This window comes from Dreissena polymorpha, chromosome 16, assembly GCF_020536995.1.
Source record: "Dreissena polymorpha isolate Duluth1 chromosome 16, UMN_Dpol_1.0, whole genome shotgun sequence".
Taxonomy (NCBI): Eukaryota; Metazoa; Mollusca; class Bivalvia; order Myida; family Dreissenidae; genus Dreissena; species Dreissena polymorpha.
Window position 1 is genome coordinate 24831105 of NC_068370.1, and position 18381 is coordinate 24849485.

General features: G+C 35.3%; 1 protein-coding gene and 2 non-coding genes across 3 annotated transcripts; all 3 read right to left on the reverse strand.

Annotated features, from left to right (window-relative positions):
• Window positions 1–2547: 2547 nt before the first annotated feature.
• Window positions 2548–2647, reverse strand: LOC127863041 (small nucleolar RNA SNORD16). The gene has a single exon (XR_008040907.1). It is a non-coding gene; the product is annotated as a small nucleolar RNA SNORD16 (small nucleolar RNA).
• A 578-nt stretch (window positions 2648–3225) lies between these two features.
• On the reverse strand, window positions 3226–3326 carry LOC127863042 (small nucleolar RNA SNORD16). The gene has a single exon (XR_008040908.1). It is a non-coding gene; the product is annotated as a small nucleolar RNA SNORD16 (small nucleolar RNA).
• Window positions 3327–5742: 2416 nt separating this feature from the next.
• On the reverse strand, window positions 5743–7472 carry LOC127862264 (ras GTPase-activating protein-binding protein 2-like). The gene is made up of 3 exons (XM_052401331.1): window positions 7299–7472; window positions 6405–6492; window positions 5743–5971 (listed from the first exon to the last, which is right to left on the reverse strand). Exons 1-3 carry the CDS (start codon window positions 7435–7437, stop codon window positions 5758–5760), a joined length of 441 nt encoding a protein of 146 aa, XP_052257291.1. The 5' UTR covers window positions 7438–7472; the 3' UTR covers window positions 5743–5757.
• Between the last annotated feature and the right edge of the window lie 10909 nt (window positions 7473–18381).

An 18381-nucleotide genomic window follows, 5' to 3' on the forward strand; every position in this document is an offset into this window, starting at 1 on the left:
ATAGTGTTACAGACAGACGGAGGACAGACTCACTGACTGACATACTTTTCTAAGGAATTGCTATAATCCCCTAAACGCTTTGCGGCCCGGATTATAGATGTAAGTGATAAATAAAGTTATTGCAACAAGATCTAGTCAAACATTCAAAAAAATATATTAACTGTCCTTGAGAAGTTTTTTTAAGAATATTCTCCACTGGCTCACTGGTTTCAAAGACAACAAAACCATAGTTCTGCAAATGAACAAAATGATTCAGTGAATTATGAGGATTACATAGAAAAACAAACCTTTTTTTAAATATGATTTAAGCTTACAGAAAAACACACACATACTCTAGAATCCAACAATATATTGGATTTAAACTTTGTTTCATAGATCTATCATTTTTTAATTGTTCGTTTGGGACAATGATTTTTTTCATAGAAGCTATATCAATATCTATGATATAGTTATATTTCAGATGATTATAGCAGAAGCAGAAGATATAAATTGTTATCCCTGTAGCTTGAAGACCCACCCCCCAAGTCTGGATGTTCAGAACCAATGCCAGAGCAATAGTTTATCATCTTTATCTAAACAAGAGCACCGCATAACGGGTGCCACGCTCGGCTGCGGGTGCAGTTTTGAATAGATGAAAGCTTGTCAGATTTTTTTAGGGGCCACAGTGACCTTGACCTAGTGACCCAAAAATGGGTGTGGCATGTATAACTCATCAAGGTGCATCTACATATGAAGTTTCATTTTGATTTTTCATTTTTCACTTTGATTTTAGAGCCAATGTTCAAAACCTTGACAAAATGTTAAGGTTTTAGCACGACGCGGACGACAACGGACACGACACGACGACCTAGCTATGACAATACCTCGGGATTTCTCCGAAAACAACTGAGCTAATAAAATAATATCTTGCTTAAAATACCGCTGTACCGGAATTTTTCCACCAGTTCCCTTCTGATTGATTCGGGTTTTAACAACTCAACCATATGCTGAAAAGAGTGAAAACATTTTTTTTAAAGAACTGTTTTTGTTTTTTAAAATCAATCAAGCCCATGCTTTCCTAATCTAATGACAAAATAATGTAAAAAAAATACTGTCATCATTCACAAACCTTCAAAGAATTCCTTCAGGTCTTTTTCTCCGACATTGTGTGGCAAGTTGCCAACGAACAACTGGTGGCTGTACGGGAAGCGATTACCACGCCGGTCCATAGTGCTGTCCCCATCCTCACGGCCTGTGCTGATACGATCACGCCCCCGATCAGGACGATCGCGACCAGGTCTTAAAATAACAACAATAATTAATGAAATTTTTTATTTAAAGTTTAAAAATACAACTATTAATTATATTCATCATGACAGTTACAAATATTACAGCTGTTTAATTTAAATCAAATTTGGGATCAGTAACATTGTCACCATCAGTTTAACAGACATCCATGATACTTATGATACTGTAAATTAGTTGAACAAAGTGTGTTAACTTCAGAGAAATAAAGATGATTGTTATAGTAACTATCGCAAATGTTTATATTCACTTTTCAGCTCAGTAAAAAGGCAATTGTAACTGAACTATCCATCTGATGCAAATAACAAACATCATAGCAGATTAATACTTAAAATGTGTTGCACAGTTATGCCTGCATGCCTCATATTTGTACATAGAACAAGAGATGTGTTTGTCAGAAACACAATGCCCCCTACTGCACCGCTTTGAGCATATAATTGACCTTTGACCTTGAAGGATGACCTTGATTTTTTACCACTCAAAATGTGCAGCTCAATGAGATACACATGCATGCCAAATATCAAGTTGCTATCTTCAATATTGCAAAAGTTATGACCAAGGAAGTTTTCGGACAAAATGACAGAAGGCAACTGTCACCTTACTTGTCATCTGACGCAAATTACAAACATCATAGCAGTAAGAACTAGAGCTTTGTGAAAAACGTTGCCAAAAATACCCTTGCAACACTTTGCCATAGGTACATGAATTCTCCTTGAAGACAACATATACACCAGTGAAACAAGAAACCGTCGGAGACGGGTGATGCTCCTCAAAGTTTTTTGAGTCACAATATTGCACTATATATTCAGATAAAAGGAAACGTCTTGAGGGCACAACATTTGGGGAGGGGGACAATCATTTTTTTATATAAAATTTCAACGGGCCATAAATCTGTGAAAAATCATCCGACCAGAACCCGCTGATAATATGCACATCTCCTCTTGGTAGTGAAGTTTCCCATAAAGTTTCATTGAATTCCAGTCATTAGTTGCTGAGAAATAGCCCGGACAAAAATTGTGCATGGACGGACGGACAGACACACACACGCACGGACAGACGAAGCGGCGACTATATGCTCCCCCCAAAATAAATTTTGGGGGAGCATAACAAGAAGGCATATAAGACAGCAGGCAACTGTCACCTAACATACCTTCTGACGCGGATAACAAACATCATTGCAGCAATAAATATAAAGGCTGATCGTCAGCTCAGTATAATTTATGCTTTTTTTATTAATTGTTCGTAAGATGCAGAATAACAGTAAGCTCAGAACATATTCATCATCAGTTAAACAAGAAGGCATATGACAGCAGGCAACCGTCACCTTACTTGCTATCTGACGCAAATTACAAACATCATTGCTTAAGAGGGTAAACTAAAAGCAGTTATATATACTCATCCGAAAAAAAAACAGCAAATGTATGTCTTACATCATACCTGTACAACAGAAATGTACACACATTTGGGAACATTATCTTTAAAAGGATTCACAAAGAAATGAAAACTGTTTACAATGTACACAAAAAGAATAAAGTTTTTAATTAGATTTCAGCTCAGTTAAATCTCGTCATCATTTAGAGAGGAAGGCATATAACAGAAGGCAACTGTCACCTAACTTGTCATCTGATGCAAATTACTAACATCACAGCAGTAACAACTAGAGCTTTGTCACAAATGTAACATAATATACCCCTGCACCACTTAATCATTGGTAGGATCAAAAGGTCTTGTATATTAACACTCCATAGCCATGACATTTTTCAAGTTACAATTCAATCGCTTAAAAATATGGAAGTGGTTCACTACACAAACATTTTGATATACTTTGCAGACAGGCAGAGTGACACACCCATTGACAATGCCATCCAACAAACTTGCTTTATCCCCTCTAAAACATTGTTTGTGGGGTATAAAATCTATATAAAAGTTTTTAAATACGATAGCTCAGTAAAAATGTCTTCATCAGTTAAACAAGAAGGCATATGACAGAAGGCAACTGTCACCTTACTTGTTATCTGACGCAAATTACAAACATCATAGCTTTAGAGAGTATTCTCAAATTCATTAATTTATACACTTTTTCAGTAAAGACTGCACATTTACTTCTTATATCAGACTTGTACAACAGAAGTGTAAAACAAAAGCCAGCATAACGGATGCCAACACTCGGCTGCGGGTGCAGTTTTGAACACGACTATTGCCAAGCAATAAAGTTTCCTACCGGCTCCACCATTGTCAGATTTAAAAAAATTATTTGTTGCCATAGCAACCAGAATTTTTGACGTAGGAACAACATGAAATGACCTGCATAATGTCCATATTGCCATCTATCCATGTTTAAAGTTTCATGAAAAAATATTTAGAACTTTTAGTTATCGCAGAATCCGGAAAAGTGTGACAGACTGACGGACTGAAAGACACACAGAGCACAAACCATAAGTCCCATCCGGTGAAACCGGTAGGGGACAATAAATGAAAGCTTGTTAGATTTGTTTGTTTTTAGAGGTCAGTGACCTTGACCTTTGACCTAGTGACCCAAAAATGAGTGTGGTGTGTAGAACTAATCAAGGTGCATCTACATGTGAAGTTTCAAAGTTGTAGGTGGAAACACTTTGATTTTAGAGACAAATGTCTAAGTTTTAGCACGACGCGGACAGCAGAGGACGAGCTGGCTGTGACAATACCTCGGGTCTCCTCAGAAAACAGCTGAGCTAAAAATAAATATAACAAGAGATGTGTTTGTCAGAAACGCTTTGAAGCCATATATTTGACCTTTGACCTTGAAGGATGACCTTGACCTTTCACCACTCAAAATGTGCAGCTCCATGAGATACGCATGCATGCCAAATATCAAGTTGCTATCTTCAATATTGCAAAATTTGACCTTTGACCTTTAAGGATGAACTTGACCTTGAAATTTCACCACTCAAAATGTGAAGCTTTATGAGATACACACGCATGCCAAATATCAAGTTGCTATCTTCAGTATTTAAAAAGTGATGGCCAATGTTCAAGTTTTTGGACGGACGGACAGACGCCATATATTTGACATTTGACCTTGAAGGATGACTTTGACGTTCACCTTTCAACACTCAAAATGTGCAGCTCAATGAGATACACACGCATGCCAAATATCAAGTTGCTATCTTCAATATTAAAAAAGTTATGGCCTATGTTAAAGTTTTCGGACGGATGGAATATTTGACATTTGACCTCGAAGAATGACCTTGACCTTCACCTTTCACCACTCAAAATGTTCAGCTCCAGGAGATACAAATGCATGCCAAATATCAAGTTGCTATCTTCAATATTTAAAAAGTTATTGCCAACGTTAAAGTTTTCAAACGGACGGAATATTTTACATTTGACCGTGAAGGATGACCTTGAACTTCACTTTTCACCACTCAAAATGTTCAGCTCTAGGAGATACACATGCATGCCAAATATCAAGTTGCTATCTTCAATAGTGAAAAAGTTATGGCCTATGTTAAAGTTTTCGGACGGACGGACAGACGCCATATATTAAACATTTGACCGCGAAGGATGACCTTGACCTTCACCTTTCACAACTCAAAATGTGCAGCTCAATGAGATGCACATGCATGCCAAATATTAAGTTGCTATGTTAAATATTAAAACAGTTATGACCATTAAAGTTTTCGGACGGACGGACGGACTGACATACTGACTGACCGACAGTTCAATTGCTATATGCCACCCTACCGGGGGCATAAAAACATCGCCATTAAAATGATACACACAAAGATATGAAAACCATTTACAATGTACGTAAAGTACAAAGTTGTTTACATTTGAACGGTCAGAATTCTCAACATCAGTCTTTGCCATTGTTGATAAATTTTTAACACATCAATCATGCACAGTTTTGTGCATTTTTTCTGCATCTTATAGCAATAGCAAGCATTTTCAATAAAAAAACACACACCTCAACTTCTAATGTAAGCAAAGCCAATAATATATTAAATATTATTAGTTTAAATGTATGAAAATATTCAAACAAAACAGCATTTGATCGATATTCTTTTTTAAAGATAAGATTTTTTTTTAGTCTTCTACTCTTGCTTAATTAGAAAACATATGATAACCATACAATTAATGTAAAGCAAAACAACGAAAACAAGAGATGTGTTTGTCAGAAGCACAATGTCCCCTTCTGCGCCGCTTTGAAGCCATATATTTGACCTTTGACCTTGAAGGATGACCTTGACCTTTCATCACTCAAAATGTGCAGCTCCATGAGATACACATGCATGCCAAAAATATATAGCAAGTTGCTATCTGAAGCGACATAGAAGTTATGAGCATATTTCCAAACCTAAATGCGAAACCTAAATGCAAAGTGTGACGGAAAGACAGACAGACGGACGGACGGTCCGATCACTATATGCCTTCCTTCGGGGGCATAAAAATACACATTGTACTGATCAGACAAATTTAATTCACAGAGCCCTGCTAATGTTTGAAGATACTCCCTATCTGACTATGAATACCATGGATGTGCTGTGGCTCCTCCTCCAGGTGCACAGTTTCCAGTTTGGGTTCCTCCTTGTGGACCTCCGTGTCATAGGGGGCCACATCCTCTTTCACATCATCCACTTCCTCGGGCTCAGACTTGGGGCTGGATGGTGTCTCCACCTGCTCCTCTTCAAGAAGACCCGTGCCATTGCTGCAATAACAGGTGATTTATATCATCAATATGTTAAATTCTGGATGTGGAAATTCTTATGCCAGTCCTGCCCTATACAGGCAAGTGGAAGAATGATGTAAAAGATGGATATATTGTAAAATAATAGTGTTCTATCCAAGCCTTTTTTGAAGTGCTGCAGTGTCATTTTTAAGATTATGAACAAAATGAAAAGAGCAAACATAGTTTCTTTTTTAACATGGACTTTACGTAAGATATAACATCAAATGACATGTGGAGACTAGCATCTCATCATATCCGCATAAATCACGCCATGAGATTTGTACTTTTTTGTTGTATATTCTGGCTATATCTTTGCTGGAACATTGTATAAATTCAATCCAATTAGTATTTGCAACAAAGTCATCAATATAATTATGCACATTTGGCTTCATAAAAACATTGATGTTATTACCTTAGAGGAGCATGGTTGTCATAGAACTGTTGGGTATCCTGGATAAGCTCAGTCTGGGCACCACCATCCACTATCTCACCCTCAGAATCTGCAAGAAATAGGTACATATGTCCAAGCACTGAGTGAAATGACCAACCTTGAAGACTATAGCATGTGACATAAATAGAAATAAAATCATAATAGATTTCATTTCAATGATTCAATTGTAATGTGAAATATGGAATTTTCTGGAACTGTGTAAAATCCTAATACATACATTTATTATCAATGATTTCTATTATACACCCAGGTATACTTACATTTTGAAATGAAATGCATCCAATTGGGTTTCTTGAATGTTAGTGATGATAAACATTACATTTGCCAATATCTTGTATGATTTTGTGCAAAAATATTAATTTTTAAGTTAAACCTAAAAAAGTAATAGTCAACTAAAATAAGGAAAAGGCAAAACGGACCTTAAATTTGGTTCCAATAATGTCATGAAAAAGACCCAGTATTTTTCACTATTGTGGGAATGGGATGGGGTACCTGAGGAATGGGAAGAATCGCGTCGGTTTGACTTAAATTGGAAAATTAGTATGTATTTTTTGCTAACATTACTTCAAAATTGAGAATAAAAGTAATTTCAATTATGCATTTTACTAGGGTTTAACTTATAGATCTTGATAAGAGATGAACAACATGTTAAGAATTAAAAATATATGCACATATTAAAATTAAATTGGAAACCTTCCATTTTGAATTTTTAGTTCCCATTTGGGAAATATACATACTTTATTCATTGTGAAGCCCCTCAACCAGACCCAAATTTGAATGAAAAAACACTGAGACCTGAATGTCAACACAAATAGATAGGTTACATAATACATCTCAAACATGTCTTATGCTTACCAAGTGCGTCTTCAATATTCTCAATGTCCGTGTCATTATCATGGAAAACCTCATTCTGGTAACGGAAGATGTCATTGTGCACATAATACTTCTTTGGAGACTGTGGGGCCAGTACAAAGGTCTGCATAAAGCGACGCATTGGCTGTCCATTGTTTGACAGCTCTCCAGTCACCTGGAAAAAACTAGGATTGTCACTACAGCGACAAAGAATACCCCCAAACCCAGATGCTAATATTGTTAAATTAAGTTAGATATCATAGATCAAGGTTGAAAACTGTGCATATATATTTGTAATATTTAACAAAGAAAGGTTAACATCAGAGACATACGCCCATGATGATTTCCTGTACATCCCACATAACTTTTTTACTGATGGAATAGTCAGAGCCCTTGATTTGCATTTTTTACCGCCGAATACTGGTGGCTTTTCCTATAAACCTATAACACTGAACGGATATTGTAAGTGTTATCTAGCCTCATCTATACAGCTGTAGACAGGAAATGTAATATTACGTTTCCCGCACCTGCATGAGTTTAACATCTTTACCATTTCCAGTTGACACATGTCTCATAGCGCAAATTAATACAAAAAAGATTCATAAAAAAGATTACGTGCAAAATTTAATGTTTTCTCAAAACAAGAGGGCCTGAAAGGCCCAAAGTCGCTCACCTGAGATAACAAGATATGATTGGGACAAATCTTCTGACCAAGTTTTATGAAGATCCGAAAATAATGTGGCCTCTAGAGTGTTAACAAGGTTTTACTATAGCCATATAAGGAAAAATGCCCCGCCCCCTGGCAGCCATGTTTTTCAACCAACCGGCATCATTTTTGAACTCATCCAAGATAAATCTTCTGACCAAGTTTCATGAAGATAGGACCGTAAATGTGGCCTCTAGAGTGTTAACAAAATTTTACCATAGCCATATAAGTAAAAATGCCCCGCCCCTTGGAAGTCATGTTTTTCAAGAAAACATAATTATTTTTGAATTCATCCAAGATATCATTGAGACCAATCTTCTGAACAAATTTCATGAAGATTGGACAATAAATGCGGTCTCTAGAGTGTTAACCAGGTTTTACTATAGCCATATATAGCCATATAAGGAAAAATGCCCCGCCCCTGGTGGCCGTGTTTTTAAAGTAACCAAAACCATTTTCGAACTCATCCAAGATATCATTGGGGCAAATCTTCTGACTAAGTTTCATGATGATCGGAAAATAAATGTGACCTCTAGAGTGTTAACAAGGTTTTACTATAGCCATATATGGAAAAATGCCCCGCCCCCGTGGTGGCCATGTTTTTCAACCAACCGTCATCATTTTTATACTTGTCCAAGATATTATTGGGATGAATCTTCTTACCGAGTTTCATGAAGATCGGACCATAAATGTGGCCTCTAGAGTGTTAACAAGATTTTACTATAGCCATTAGGCATATATAGCCATATAAGGAAAAATGCCCCGCCCCTTGGCAGCCATGTTTTTCAAGCAAAGGCTAATATTTTCGAACTCATCCAAGATATCATTGGGACAAATTTTCTGACCAAGTGTCATGAAGATCGGAAAATAAATGTTGCCTCTAGAGTGTTAACAAGGTTTTACTGTAGCCATATAAGGAAAAATGCCCCACCCCCTGGCGGCCATGTTGTTCAACCAACCGGCATCATTTTCGAACTCATCCAAGATATTATTGGGATGAATCGTCTGACCAAGTTTCATGAAGATTGGACTATAAATGTGGCCTCTAGAGTGTTAACAAGATTTTACTATAGCATAATATATAGCCATATAAGGAAAAAATGCCCGCCCCTTGGCAGCCATGTTTTTCAAGCAAAGGTTACCATTTTTTAACTCATCCAAGATATCATTGTGACACATCTTCTGAGCAAGTTTCATGAAGATCGGAAAATAAATGTGGCCTCTAGAGTGTTAACAAGGTTTTACAATAGCCATATAAGGAAAAATGCCCCGCCCCCTGGCGGCCATGTTTTTCAACCAACCGGCATCATTTTCAAACTCGTCCAAGACATTATTGGGATGAATCTTCTGACCAAGTTACATGAAGATCAGACAATAAATGTGGCCTCTAGAGTGTTAACAAGATTTTATTAAAGCCATATAAGGAAAAATGCCCCGCTCCTTGGCAGCCATGTTTTTCAAGCAAACATAACCATTTTCGAACTCATTCTAGATATCATTAAGACCAATCTTCTGACCAAATTTCATGAATATTTGAGAAAAAATGTGGCCTCTAGAGAGTTAACAAGGCAAATGTTGACGCCGCACAACGCACGACGGACAAAAGGCGATCACAAAAGCTCACCATGAGCACGTTGTGCTCAGGTGAGCTAACAAGAGCTGTCGCCATAGGATGACATATGCCCCCTATAAACGCTTTGATAGAAGTTATGAGCATTTGTTGAAACCTAAACGCAGATTTCGAAACCTAAACGCGTTATTATGATAACGAAATCGATGTAAAGCAAGAAATATCGCCTGTGTGTGTTATTAAAAACTTGACCAGCACGAATATGGCGAACAGGTAATTGTCTTATTGCGAGTTTGTTAATGATATTCTCAGATACTTTAATACAAGACGACATACAAAGGAAAGTTATCTGTTGTGAGTTGTTATACTGTAAGTACTCTTAGACTCATTTGGATTTATTGTTGTTTATTCGCATTTGTTGTTTTTTTATTAATAATTTGTCATGATAATAAGGATTCGAAATAAAACTTAAAGAAACAGTAACCTACTAATGAATGATTATCAGACATTCCAGGTTTAAAATCGTAAACTGTCCCCTTATTTTTCATAATTATTTAATTACAAAATTCACTCTTTTGAACCATTCTATTGATTAAGCGATATATTTAGTATATATTTATAAATAAATGGCATATATATGCGGTTCAAGTGACGCAGTGGATACAGTAGCGGCCAGGAAGTAACGAGTTAGATCCACACTATAGGAGCGTTCTTGATCTCTCCCAAAGATACCAAGTACTAGTTCTACCCATGAAGTGGACTCAATTGCGTTTCAATAAGTCTTAGGCTTGCGATACAATCGAGCTCTGATAAATATGTTTAAACTTTAAACTCAATGTATGCATTCATCAAAGAAAATCAGAAGCGTTATAAAGAAAATATAAGCACACACATGTTGTTGTCTCCCCACAGAAAGCCGGAGAAATTACCAATATGAAGTATAAAAAAATAAATAGACCTGAAAAGTAATAAATCAGTATAAAAAAATGACGCTAGAAGAAAAGTAAAAAATTGACAACGAAATTTTTTTCTAAAATATCCTTGATCAAAATGCAAAAACAATAAGTTTCGCCACATACATTTTCAGTTCCAGCTTCAAATATTTATGACATAATCATGCTGCAAATCAGAGTTTTTGTATAGCATACAGTTACTAGACACATCATCATATACAACTATCATTATATAAACATCATTCAATACATAATTTAAAAAGGAAATCAATTTTCATCGAAAAAGTTCACATTGATAAAATAAAATAGTTTCCAAAATAGTTCAATTACGCATTTGATTGTCGTTAGTGGGTACTTTGAATAATAACTTAAGTACATTATAATATATTATAATGAGTAATAGGCTTACAAAATGTAAACCTAATATTTATCATATTTTGTATGCATATCAAAATTCTATTTATGTTCGATTTGATTCAAAGAGGGTTAAATTAACATTAATTGATTTGGAATTTACTTTTGGTAGAGCAGTCATTGATAACGGGATATGGTAGCATTAGAAAAGGAAGGCAATGCTATTATATCATGAACACAGGCTTATCTAGGATGACACAGTATGCAAATGTGTCTTGTTCTGAGAAAACTGGGCTTTATTCATGTGCGTAAAGTGTCGTCCCAGGTTAGCCTGTGCAGTCCGCACAGGCTAATCAGGGACGACACTTTCAGCTTTAATGGTATTTTTAGTTTTAAGGAAGTCCCTCCTTACCGAAAATCAAGTTAAGGCGGAAAGTGTCGTCCCTGATTAGCCTGGGCGGACTGCACAGGCTAATCTGGGACGACACTTTACGCACATGCATTATGACCAGCTTTCACAGAACAAGACACAAATACATTTAACCCAGTTTTCCCAGATTAAAACTCATTTGTACTCGCATTGCATGTGTTCAAATTGTGCCAATGTATTTCATAGAAATCCCCGGACGAATTGATTATAGTATGCTCTTTATTGCTTATCAAATGTGCCCCTTACTATGAATTTAAATATGATATTGCAACATGTTTTACTCTCAATTTAACAATGTTGCCTACTAATATGAACACGGTATCCATGTTATATCGACACGTATAAAGACGAAATTTCGTGGTGACATATTGCTGTGCTCCCTTAAATACAGCGCGTCTCCGTATGTTACACAAAGTTCAAGCCCGATACACGCAATATGAATGTTTCGTCGGGATATGTGCTGTAAGGTTATGTCAATAAATATGTTTACTCCGAATTGCAAGCAGCCATTTAGATACCGATTAAGCATAGTTTATTTTTATTGAGTACTCGGCATACCCATAAGAGTCTCAAAGAATGGTGCACTATTTTATGTATACTTTTAAGCATTCCCTACACTTGCCAAACTATCAAGTTTGTGTCACATCAGTGCGTCAAAATTTAGATTACTATAATAATGCTGTAGAGTCATGTATTGTTCATATAGTCTCAGTCATTTAGTTTCATTTTTTTTACAAGTCATGATGTGCTTTATTTGTGTATCTGTACCTTTCTTGGAATTACAATTGTATTTATTTAACATTAACTTTTACTAAATACCTGCTGTAAACGCGTTTTAAGCTGATGCCAGTCTTCGCATTCTTAAGCCTTTTTATTTAAAGCCTCTTATGTTGGCGTGTGAGTTTTGTTTTGCCTTTTTTCATTTTACATATTCTTTAATTGAAACAAAGTTAATAATCGGGTGATTCCGTATTAATGTTCAGCCACTAAAATAAATTATGACTTCATATAACGTAATAGGGTAATAAAGCGTGAATTTAATATCCGTTATGAATTTTGTCTTTAAGGCTTTGTGTGTCCTCTCATAATAATAGCAAGGTATATTTATATATCAAATGCTTAACTGGTGTTATTAATTACGAAGTTAATGCGATGTTGATGCAAATCAGAATACATTTACGGTGATTGATTTAAACTAATATTTACCTGTATTCAAGCGTTAAAGATGGCGAGATTTGAACTGATAATCATACAAAGGAGCAATTAAGGTACGATATATTATGTATATGATGATTTAAACATGTTATTACGGCTGAATACATGAGCGAGATTATTCAAGAAAGATCATTATTGAACGTTCAACAATACAAATACGGTTTAAATTTGAATTAAGCTGCACTACATAATATATTTTTAATTATCAAGTTGTATTAAAGTAATACCTTTTATTCAGTCTACATTTTAAAATGTACCCATATCTTCTATGGAAGGGACATTTTCTAAAAACATGTACAACAAATGTACTTGTATTTACAAAAAAAAGGGTTTCAACACCTACTAGTTGTGCACAATTGGGAATTATTTATAGATGTTTGCTCTTAGGTTGTAAGATAAAAAAGTATATAGAAGTATCGAAAGTCCAAATACATTATCCTTTCAAAATATAAGACTGTACATACAACACGCCATAAAACATAATAGATTATTGAAGCTGTCTAGAGTCACATGGAGTTTTCACTGCATAATATATCCCACGCTAAGCTCAGCAATAATCACTTAAAATGGAAAGAAAACAATGGCCTCCATAGCAATTAAATAACAGATAATCACCAAATGATTAGTTTATTAATTTCACTGCCTTAGAACGGCTATGAACAACACAATATGGGCTTAAACCTAGTGAAAGACCTTCCAAAGTTAAAAAAACATCAAAATGTCTGAACAAGCAAAAAACATTACCATTATACGATGTTTATGGAATTCGGTATCCAGTAAAGAGGTCTAGTAACCACTGACGATCTTTATGTTAATTTCTCGGCATTTCGGTATGTGTTTGGATATTATGTCATCCAAATATGACTTAAACTCAGAACTTGTGTAATATATACAACAGATTTGACTGACCTTTAATATAAATATTACCCGTTGATTTGGCCTATAAGATGGTTCTGTTGTGTTTATATTTTTCAAATATTGATAAATTTTTTATTGAATGTAAAAATCGAATATTCAATTCAATTTTAACTTAAAATCTAAACAGCCGAGTTTAAATCGATTCATTTAATTGAACTATAAATTATACTTATCGATATAACTATATTACCGTACATCAACAATGTCATATTGACCACGATTGCGACAAATTTAATATTCATTCTATACCATGGTTAATGGTTGGTTCCCGATAAAAATACACATACATAATCATCATTGTCAATAGCAAATAAACAAAAAAAAACGTTATCGTCTATTGAATGTATTCAACTTGGTTTAGAGGTACTCTTTTAGTTGAAATTTTTATTGCATTCTTAGATTGAAAAGCTTTTTTAAACAACCATCCAACCTCATCGATGTCTGTATGACTTTTAAATATATGAATAGACGAACAAAATATCATATTGACATTAAAGATAACATATTGAATGCCCATGTATTTAACACCACCATTTATGTGTTTGATGGGTGATTTTTGTGCAAATTAATATTTATTTATGTGTTATAAGGTGTTCGGCAGATTGAAATCAGACTCTTTATGTATATAAATCGTCAAAGTATTGGATATCAAAGCCACTTGCGCTAAAAATTTATTATTTTATGATAAAAAGAATATTAACACATTATTAATCTGTTAAGAAATGATGTTATGATTAATGTATCTGCAGCAATATGACTTCCCAGTTTAAATGTAAGACAAACTTGCCTGCGATATATCAATCAATACATATACAAAAGATAACAGTGTTTAAGTACGGAATACATATATGTTTATTCTGCAGGGCTAGGAAGACCAGAGAGGACATTTCAAGCGATTGTTAGGAGTACATACATTATTGGAACAAACTGTTTAAGCGTTGTCTCTATGACTGTGTTATACCGATGAACTTCGTTCTTGGAAAACTTGGCAAGTGTGAGAAAAGTGTCGTCCCAGATTAGCCTGGGTAGCTCGCAAATGTGATATGATTTAATAATCAATCTAACTCATACTAAAAACCAACAATACCCATATTGATGAATGTAAACCCTTTTCTTGACATTAAGATCGTGTGTTGGGAATTTATCTGGGAATTCCATCATGCACGATACAACATGTATCGGATAGCAGATTTATTTTAAAATATCGTATGCGATATGAGCCATTTCTTAACATACCGGATTATTTGAATGTACACTCAAATAAATTTAAGTTAATGGCCAAATTTAAAGAGAAAATATTTCAAGCAAATCGCAAACGTATACTATTTCATGTAAAACAATAAAAGATCATTCAAACCTCGCGTTCAATTTTAAATCAATATATTTACTAAGGTCAATGTTTATACTTAATCAAAAAATCAGAACACGCTCGAAGTGTCATATTGACCTATATTGGGATTGTAAATGAAAGTATTTTGAAAAATAAATGCAAATAATTCTCGGTAGGAATACATATGCTTTATCAATTATAAATATACTGATCAAGGCGATCAACTATTTTATTTAACGTTAAATTGTATGCTGAATCGTTCATACTTTGTCCATTTTCATTTTAAAACCATTGGCAGTGAATGCTAAACATAAATTGCAATGTACTCTACCCACGATTAATGTTTTGATATTGACTTGAATTACTACTGTAACAGCTAAACAATTTACACCAGTAATTATAGTGCACCTAATACACCTTCATTAAATTGTTCGTATTCCGGTGTATTCCAATGGGAAAAAACGCTAATGCATATGGTAATGATTTATTTTTTCAATTGATTTAGGCCCTAAGATCTAAACGGAAATTGAAATTCAAGGTGCAAGTCGATTTCACTACGAAGTGAACAATATTGTTCTGATCAAGCAATATCCAACTCCGATACCAGTGGAATAATGCGAATTATATTGACAAACTGAAAGAAGATTTAAGATAACGTTGATTAATACATTTATAAGTATTTAACTTTGATTTTTAATTTTCAAATGCTCTTTGTGAACATCATTAAGTTAGTTTTGTTAACCATACAGTGTATCTGTTTCTTGCACAATTCGTACTTTAGCGCACAGATTTTAACGCATTTAAAATGCATGCGCACATATACCCGGTATTAATTCGAAGAGATTTTTAAAACGATATGTCCGGTGAGTTCCCAATATCGGTTTATTACGGTTAAAATAGTTGCTACGAATATATTCGTGTTTTCTGCATTTTTCTACCCCTTATATAAAGAATAGTTACGATAAAAGAACACTCACAACAACTACAATATCAACAACAAAACAAATGCAATGCATTTTTAACTCTGTTATTTCTACTCGAACAAAGTGCGCCACAAATAACGTAACCTAGCGTGACACCACATGCACGTATTAGCGTTAATATGCATAGAAAATGGATAACATTGAGCACATATACGTTTTGTTTCTCTTTTCGTATAATTTATTTTCTTAATATTTGCAGACTGCGTTCCGTTTCAGAGAAAACCGCTCTTAGTGCATATGCGTAAATTGAGGGGACGAGTCCGTCTGCCTAATGCCTCGGTCACACTTTCACGAATCAGGGCTTCGAATGAGCTACGATTCAATCGGCTACGAATGACTACGAAATTGTCATAATTCGTAGGCCGCTACGATTTCAGTACGGAGCACAACGAATCTACCATCAAAATGTTGGAAAACGAACAAGGAAATGTACCGACTGCTACTGATCGACGCGATTGAGCACGGAGCGCCACGAATCGGTTCGATCTAACTACGGATCCGGTCTAGTACGGGTAAGTACGAACTAGAACGGTCCGCTACGAAGCAGTGAGAATTGCGACGGACTGGTACGGACAGGAAAGAACGAACTACGATTGAACATTGCGCCCACAGCATCTTGTATTGTCATACACAGAATGCCTCCCAAAAAGAGAACATGCAAGCGGCAGCAACAGCGCATAACAGAAATAATGGAATCAGTCGTGTCTGGGGAAGAGTCTACCTCCTCCATCCAAAACCAAGAGCCGGGTCGTCTTAAAAGCCAGTCTCTAATCCACCACCTCCTTTTTCTTCTCTGACCTGATAAAGTATGTATTTATTGATGAACAAATATATATTATGCTTAGGAAAGTATGATTAATTTTGTTCTTTATTATGTCGGCTATTAATTTAAGAATTATTTTAAATCACGTAAAAGTCAGAGCAAGATTTAACATGCATATGAGGCAGCCACTTACCTGCAAAAAATGTATTACTAGTAAGTTCAAATTCTAATATTTTCAAAATACGAAACCTTTAGCACAGACTAACACGTAGCCAATAATTCAGGTTTCTTTCGAAGCCTTCGAAAGTGAGGATGCGACTTAACATTTCTGAGAGACCAAATCTTCGCCCGTAGATTTAATTTAGCAGCGAAATTAGTGGGGAATCATTATAACCTTACCATATTTCTTATCTGCGTTTTGAAATAAAACATCAAAACAAGCAAATATGTTTTCAGACAACTGTATGCATTGTAAACACAGAAACATCAAATATATCCATTTGTATCGCTCTTCAAAAACTTCGACATTTTATTAAAACCAGAGGGATGTCACAACAATTACGATCATATGACAGAGTTCATCGTTATTGATGCTTACAAAGTAGTACATAAAACGCAAGACTAAAACATTTATTTATGTTCATACTTACACGTGTATACGGTTTGTATTGTATATTGATAAAAAACATACTTTTCTGTACTTGTTATACTTTAAGACGTTTAATTATGTATGGTGCTAACATTTCGACACTACACGATTAATCCAATTGGCTTAAATGCATGTGAGTGAACTCCCTGATAAGGCTGTGTACTCACAGTAGACACAGGCTAATCTGGGACGAAAATGCATTACGTAGAGTTTTTCCAGATCGATGTTCATTTTATAAAAGACATAACATGTTTATAATGAAACTCCAGAAATATAAACAAGAAAGCAATACGTTTGTGCTAGTATTTATCCAAATCAATACCAGCCAACCTATATATGAGTCGCGTTCTGAGAAAACTGGCATAATACATGTGCGTAAAGTGTCGTAACAGATTAGCCTGTGCAGTCTGCACAGGCTAATCAGGGACGACAATTTCCGCTTTTACGGTATTTTTAGTTTCAAGGAATTCTCTTCTACACAAAAATCCAGTCAAGTCGGATGGTGTCGTCCCCGATTAGCCTGTGCGGACTGTACAGGCTAATCTGGGACGACACTTTACGCATATGGATTATGCCCAGTTTTCTCCGAACGCGACTCATATCATGGCCATAAATCGCATGGAAACGCGGCAACATTGTGATTACAAAATCCACAGTTTCAAATCGGGATCAATTTCACTTATCATACTATTTGCATGCATAACATAACTAATTTCACGGTGCATGTGAATGAGTGAATTATATTTTAACATGTTATTTGAATGCAAAAAAAAACGTGACATTCACGACGTTAGTTTATACTACTGTTGATCCAAAAATGGTTGTCGGCGGAACATAGCTCGTGTAAAACACTGGTGTTGAATGAAAAATGTATGCCTCTCTCTGGGAAAACAGGGCTTAATGCATGTTCTTATAGTGTCTTCCCATATAAGTCTATGCAGTCCGCATATTGTAATCGAGGACGACACTTTCCGCTTTTGGTAGTTTTCATTTAAAGGAAGTCTCATCTTAGCGAGCATCCCGTGTACGCGCAAAGCGTCGTCTCTGCATAGCCTTCTCATCACAGGCTAATTTTGGACAGCACTTTACGCAGACCAATTGTTCCCCTTATTTCAGAGCGCGAATCATATTAATTATCTATTCACAACACAACCTTCACTTCGCGTTCCTTAGGTGTGTTTTGAACAAAATTAAACGATTATTAAGACACTTAAT